The sequence below is a fragment of the Sprattus sprattus genome (genome assembly GCF_963457725.1).
Source record: "Sprattus sprattus genome assembly, chromosome: 4".
In the NCBI taxonomy this organism is placed as follows: domain Eukaryota; kingdom Metazoa; phylum Chordata; class Actinopteri; order Clupeiformes; family Clupeidae; genus Sprattus; species Sprattus sprattus.
The window spans coordinates 5,596,172-5,603,006 of record NC_137923.1 but is presented as its reverse complement, the minus strand read 5'-3'; the positions used below and the strand labels follow the sequence as shown (position 1 = coordinate 5,603,006).

The window sequence follows — 6,835 nt, the reverse complement described above, 5'->3', positions numbered from 1 at the left end:
CTGTTTTTCAAAGCCTTTACAACATATTCACAGCACACAGAGAGATAAATGGCAATGATAATAGTGATTGAAACCTCATGTCAGAAATGTAAGATGCCCTTTTTAGAATAAAGTTCTACATGCACACACACATGCACGCACGCACGCACGCATGCACACACACACACACACACACACACACACACACACACACTCACACACCACTCCATGTGCTCATACATGCATACTGTATGTACTCTCTCTCACCCTTACACACGCGCACGCACACACACACACACACACACACACACACACACACACACACACATACAAACTTTCTATCTACCTTACACACGCACACTTGCAAAGGCACACACATACACTCACACACACTCATGGAAATATTAACATAAATATGACATACACCAGGGACTGTTGACAATTCTTGTCTCCCTGTAACATTCTGCAGGACAAAGAAAAGTTTGCTGAAATTCTTTTGAGAGTCTTTTGAGGGTCTGTCATTGGTCTGGCTTTGTCGGCCATCACTCCTGCATATGCTGCAGAGCCCTTGGGTAGTCCTCTGCCGGTGAGGCTCCCTGGTTTGGGATATCATAGCCCCGGAGATAGTGACCACTAGGTTGCTGAGCCAAGTAGACCAGCTGCCTGGCAAACATGGGTTCCACCTGGATGAGAAGGGGGTCATGAACAAAACACTATGAGGACTGCACTATGAGGAATCACTATGAGGAATCACTATGAGGAATCACTATAAGGAATCACTATGAGGAATCACTATGAGGAATCACTATGAGGACTGCAATATGAGGAATCACTATGAGGAATCACTATGAGGAATCACTATGAGGAATCACTATGAGGAATCACTATGAGGAATCACTATGAGGAATCACTATGAGGACTGCACAAGTGGGCTCTGGCTCTCTGCTGACTATGGATGTTTACTGTGAGAGTGCATGGTAGGAGGATGAGGAGGAGAAGAACCAGAAAGTGTTGAAGCTCACCTGGGCGGTGATCATTTTCCTCTGCCGCTGAGGGTCCGGATACTCATCGCCGAAGCACAGGACCACCTGATACCTTGGCATGCTGCGGCCGTGATGAAAATACCCCTGCAGTTCTAAAGAGAGCCAAGAAAAATGTCATGGTGAACATGATGGGATGACTCTCAGTTTCACAAGGGGATCACAAACCATTTAAAAGATGGCGACTTCAAAATGAAATTGGAAGAGTAAGAGTAAATACATGTCACTCCGCATATAATGAAAGGAAATACAAAGTGAGATGGGGAACTTCAATTTACGCAGTAAAACTGATTAGATTAAAAAATGACATAGATACAGACACAGATTGCTACAGATAACTATTTAAGTTTTCTCAACTGGGCAAAAGTACAGAACAAACAGAAAACTCCTTTTTGTGGCTCACGAAGAGTACAAAGACATACCTCAGACTCCAGTATCTAACATGCACTGTTTCCAGTATATTAATACGCAAAGCCACATATTTCATTGTAATGCCTCTGGAGGGTTCTATCGCAAGAAATGTGGGGGCTCAATCACGAAAAGATTTTTTGTCGGAAAGTCCTTCGTCTCTACCTCCACTACTCAAGTGCAAGTCTAGTGAAAGCGTGAGGTCGAGATGTGTGGTGAACCACAGGCAGGTCAGTGGGGGCGGCAGGCATGATAGTCTATGACTAAAGGCTGAGAAACATGAGGCTGTGGAGTCACATCATGAGAATGGGACTGCCCAGTGACTGCCTGTTGTCAGTTTGTAATTATGCTATAATAACAATAATGCTAGGTCATTCAGGGCCACCATGATGCCTAACAGGTCAGCCCTCCGGATCGCCCCCAGGCCAGCCAAATCCTACACGTTTGGAGAGATTTGTGAATGTTTAATGTCTGTCTTTACTTTCGATTGGCCACAATGTCGTACTAACAATTTCTGTGTTCCTGTAGGCACTAACAACACCAAGCAGTAGAAAAACAAAAACATAAAAGTACTACACTGTAAGTCACTGGGGATAAAGTGTCTGTTAAATGAATATATATCTAAATCTGGGACACTGGGACAGCCATTCAATGTGGCAACCACCTTGGCCGAATGGCTCAGCACTTTCTCCTGTTTGGCTCTGGATGCACAGTAGCTTCACAGTCATGGCATTTCCCCTCTCACCTGTGAGAAACTGCTGCGTATCAAACAGCTTGCAGATCTGCTCCTTCTCCAGCTTGTTGGGCTTGTCGGCGTATGGTGCAAGCGGGCCCTCCCAGTAGACGCGGCCCTGGCACAGGCGTTTGGCGTAGAGGCCGTCCTGCGCCATCCACAGGTGCACACCGCGCTCCAGCACGTTTGGAAGCTTCTCTGCGCCCCTCCGCTGCGACTGCGGGTACGGGAAGGGGAAGACGATGGGCTCGGGAATGCCTTCAAACCTGTCCTCCGTCAGGCCCGGAGAGGAGGGAGAGGAGGAGGAGGAAGAAGTAGAGGAAGGCGCAGAGGAGATTCGGCAGCCGTCGCGACAGTTGGTGGTCACTTCCTTCACCAGAGACTCCCGGTAGAAGAGGGACACGTGCAATCGGTAGTCTACAGATGGAGCAACACATCCAATGGTTGATGGCATGGCTAGCTTTGATTCTTTTGCAGTTAACAGTAATGTAAAGCATATCCTTACAGGTAACAGTAACAGGTTGACAAAGAAAAATCAGTTTTCATTGGCTTTAAAGATGACAGTTCAAGGTGTGACAGATCATTGTTATTCAACTGAAGCCAAAGGCTGCAATAACATAATATAGACTACTACACAACAACAATAAAACAAACCATAAGAGGTGTGTATGGTATTATTGCATGATGACACTGTGCATGATAACGCTCCTGTACAGAGATGGGCTTACCAGTCAATGCCATGGCCTCCGCAGCTCTCATGCTGGGGTCCACTGTGAAGGCGGAAGTGTGTGTTTCAGTGGGGGAGCATGTATAGAAGGTTCCAGAAAACTGATAACCTGTGACAGACAGAGATCAGATAGGCATCAGAGTGAAAAGAGAGCAATGACAGACTTAAAATCAGCAACCGTATGAAATATGCCATATTATGACAAAGCATAAATAGTCATGTAACAAGCTATGTTAACCTTGGCTAGAGACACTGTGTCTTGAAATCTGCCTAGGTGTTTTTTTTTGGCCTTACTGTAACACAGACCATTTCTCATCAGCCTTGGTTACATGTTTGGCTGTGACATTTGCTGTCACCCTTCATGCTACTACATACTGAGTGGGAATTTTACAAACACCTACATGCTAAAGCAGCATCTTCAGCTGGGAAAAGGATGCCACATCATAACATGTGGGGCTGAGGGTTAAAGGTTGAGCTCTACTGACTGTAGCAAGCCACAGATCTGAAGACCTGCATTTGTCAGTTAGCAGAAGACACAGCCGCAGGCGTGAGTTTATTTGGTGTGCTCTGTGTTTGAAATTACACCTTGAAATTCGCTGTGAAAATGAGAGTGTGCCTTGTGAAGATTTCGCAGCTGCAGTTAACCCTTTGCAATACCAAGGGTTCAAAATGGCCATTCTTCTTAGAATAGGGTTAGAATACACACTGTTATGATATATTGATGACAACATAAAGTATTGTGGGCACAGTGTTTTCACAGGCATTGAAGGCCTCATTATGACTAGCAAATCAGTCCGTGTGTGAGGAAAGGATCACTAAACCACCTAGCTCATATCAGACTGAGGACCATGCATTTGAAATGCATCTTTCGAACATTTCAGCCAGGGCAAATGGACTCTCTAACTGAAGCTACCAATATTGATTTGCTATAATAAATAGCAGTCAAATAACAGTCAACCAGTCACTCAACAGGCACTTTAAACCTTAAAAAAGACAGAATTCAGGTCTCCTGCCTGTGATTTTACCATTGTCACAGGAGGGCCAGGGTAGGGGCCGGGTCGGAGGGTAGGGACACTGGCCATACTGAAGGTCAGCATGGGGGGGCTGATGGTGTGGCTGCTCCACTGTGTAATCCATCCACTCCCTTCGCTCATGAGGGAGTATGTAACTGGGCATCTAGAAGAAACGGCAGAACAGAGACACACCATGTCAGTGATAAACAGACATTTTGGATGAAGCTGTCAGAAAAAGGTTTAACACCATGCACAGATGAATCAATCAGATCAATTTTTTGCTATAGCATGTCATTATTTTTGAAAAATGTAAAGACAATACAAGTTAAGTAAACACAAGTTGCTCTCATCAATCACAAAAAGCCAAAAGATCATTTGAGGACAAACTGAGACATTGGCTATTGGGCACGTTGTCTATTGTTTCAGTGTCTGTACGGGCTGTGTGTAAAGGTATGTCTAGCACCTCTTTAGAGATAGAGGGATGCAGCATACTAGGGAGCTCATGGGCTCTGCACTTTGACTCACCGTGGGCTGCAGTGGTGGGTAGGGTGGGGGTATAGGATAGCTCAGAGGGCTCGCGTGCGCTGAGCTCTCCTCCACGCTACTAACCTTATTACCTGCAAGGATCAAACACAATCACAATCACACAGAGCCACAGCAAAGACACCATGCAATGAACAACTACCATGTAAATGTACCGAGTGAATCTTGTGACACTTTACAATTTACAGCTTTAATTAATAGTGGGATACACTCGATTAAAGTTATAGCATATACAAGCACTGTCAAGCGTGAGGAGAACTTGTACTACAGCAGTGCTGACGAGACACCACACAGTGTAAGTGCAGATAAAAATACATCACTAGATTAAGCATTTCTTTGCAACGCAACAAACCAAACAGCAGTGCGCTCTCTACAACCTGATGCGACACAATGTGGAAGTGGCATCCGAGGTCTCGGCTACTCAGACATCCAATGGTATTTATGTCAGTAATGTTTATTTGCGTGCGACCAACCATTTAAGCCTCACTACCCAAACACAAACACAGTTATGAACTAGGCATTTAACCATAACCAGAACTGTTCCCATTAAAAGCTGTTTGCTATAATCATGTGTGATAATAACTTAATATACTGTTAATGGTGTGGCATATCAACATTATGAGGCAAGGTCTGCAGAAGTGCCCATCTTAATTCATAACTTTTCATCGCACTCTTATGAGGGTGGTCATCTGTCTTTGACAATGTAGGTTGTGCAAGCTGTATGGGGTGGGGGGGGGGGGGGGGGGGTCTGAATTGTCGTGCTCTGCATACGGTGGTAACCGTAGACCTCTAAAAAAAGCATGCAGCATGCGGCGGCTTCCTCACAGCTTCCTGCTTGATCTACCATGACAAAAAAGTGAGGCCGTCCCTGCAGCCTTGCCTCAAGCTGCTCACCAAAATGCTCACCCCCTTTTATTTTGGCATGTTTGCTTTGGCATGGGTACGATCCTTCAGTCTGCAGGTCAGAGAGCAACTCTCACAACTTTACAACAACACTACGAGCCCTGTGAGGGTCAACTTGTAGGCAGACCCTGGTTATCACATGTAGTACTCAGTCCTGTTCTGTCATTGACACAAACAGCCATGTAAGCTCTAGTTTACATGCCTGGGCTACTTTTTCGTCAGTCAGTCCTGTCTCTGCCAATTTTCATATGTAATCGTAAATCTGTCTTTTAATCTATCTATGAATCATGAGATACATAAAAAATATATACACATACTCACACACATACACACACACATACATACACACAAAAATACATACATACATACATACATACATACATACATACATCACCTACCTCTCTTGGCTCCTTCGGGTATGATTCTGTATACTTTGTAAGGATCAGATATATCCAGTTGACTTCTGTCCACCAGTTCATCAAAGTCATTGCTCTTGTTAAGTGCACAGCGTAGTCTTGTTTTCCATGTTGGGGGGTCTTGTTTGTCTACTCCCTCCCTGTATTTCCCTTTGAACAGTGCCCAGGCCTGAAACCAGAATAAGGTGAATGAATGAAGTCCATTCAAAGTTTTCCTTTGGTATTGTAGCTTTCCAACTCATGGGTATATTAAAGTTACCTAATATCGCAACAATATTTTCAAAGACATTGGCTTTTTTTAGTTGTGCATAAACATTTACCAGTGTCAGATTATAATAAAGAAGTATGAAACAGTACCTCTGATATTTCCAAATAAAGCTCACCTTGAATAGAGCTGCATCCTCTTCTCTGTTGTAGTCTTGCTTACCCGCGTGTTTCCATGGTATCCTGAAAATGCTTTTCTCATCATTTTCCCAAACCAGTCCTGGATAGCTCCCGCTGTCAATCTGATCGATCAGCCACTGTCTAAGCTTCCCATTGCCACAACTGACTGACATGTTGCAGTCGCCATCTAAGTTCATCTCTGTTAATCTCTGTTAATAGACGCATGCATCAGGACGGGGGAAAAAAAGTGACTGAACACATGCAATGCACATGCATTGATTGCATGCAGAAGGCTACATGCATTAAGTCATGAAATGTGAGGCAGGAAGCTTGCGGTAAAATCATTGTGAATGGAAATTAATGACGCCTGTTCTGTACAGACGTTTAGTGTAAAAAGTTACCAACATGTTGTTTAACACAATATATTGCTCTAACATTAGATATCTGCATATTTGTATGTGTTCATAAAATTGCCATGCATATACATATTATTTCAGTGTGACTAGTAAGAATGCAAAAAAAATGTAATGGAATAATACTCAAAAAGCTCTGTCTAATTTCTCAATTTAAAATGAGTAACTATGTTGCAGTTTCATTGTACAGTGTGGATTTTAAAAACAAAAACTTAATAATGGATTTGAAGTGAACTGCCGTGCCACACTCTTGCTTCGCCCGGTAACTAATCTTTC

At 43.8% G+C, this 6,835-nt stretch overlaps 1 protein-coding gene across 1 annotated transcript; it reads right to left on the bottom strand.

Moving 5' to 3' along the window:
• Positions 1-521: 521 nt before the first annotated feature.
• irf4a (interferon regulatory factor 4a) lies at positions 522-6,343 on the bottom strand (the record flags this gene model as incomplete). Its single annotated transcript, XM_080837204.1, has 8 exons — positions 522-662; positions 1,002-1,114; positions 2,173-2,577; positions 2,889-2,996; positions 3,913-4,063; positions 4,426-4,517; positions 5,745-5,931; positions 6,146-6,343. The coding sequence occupies 8 exons, from the start codon at positions 6,341-6,343 to the stop codon at positions 522-524; spliced, it is 1,395 nt and encodes a 464-aa protein (XP_080693330.1).
• Between the last annotated feature and the right edge of the window lie 492 nt (positions 6,344-6,835).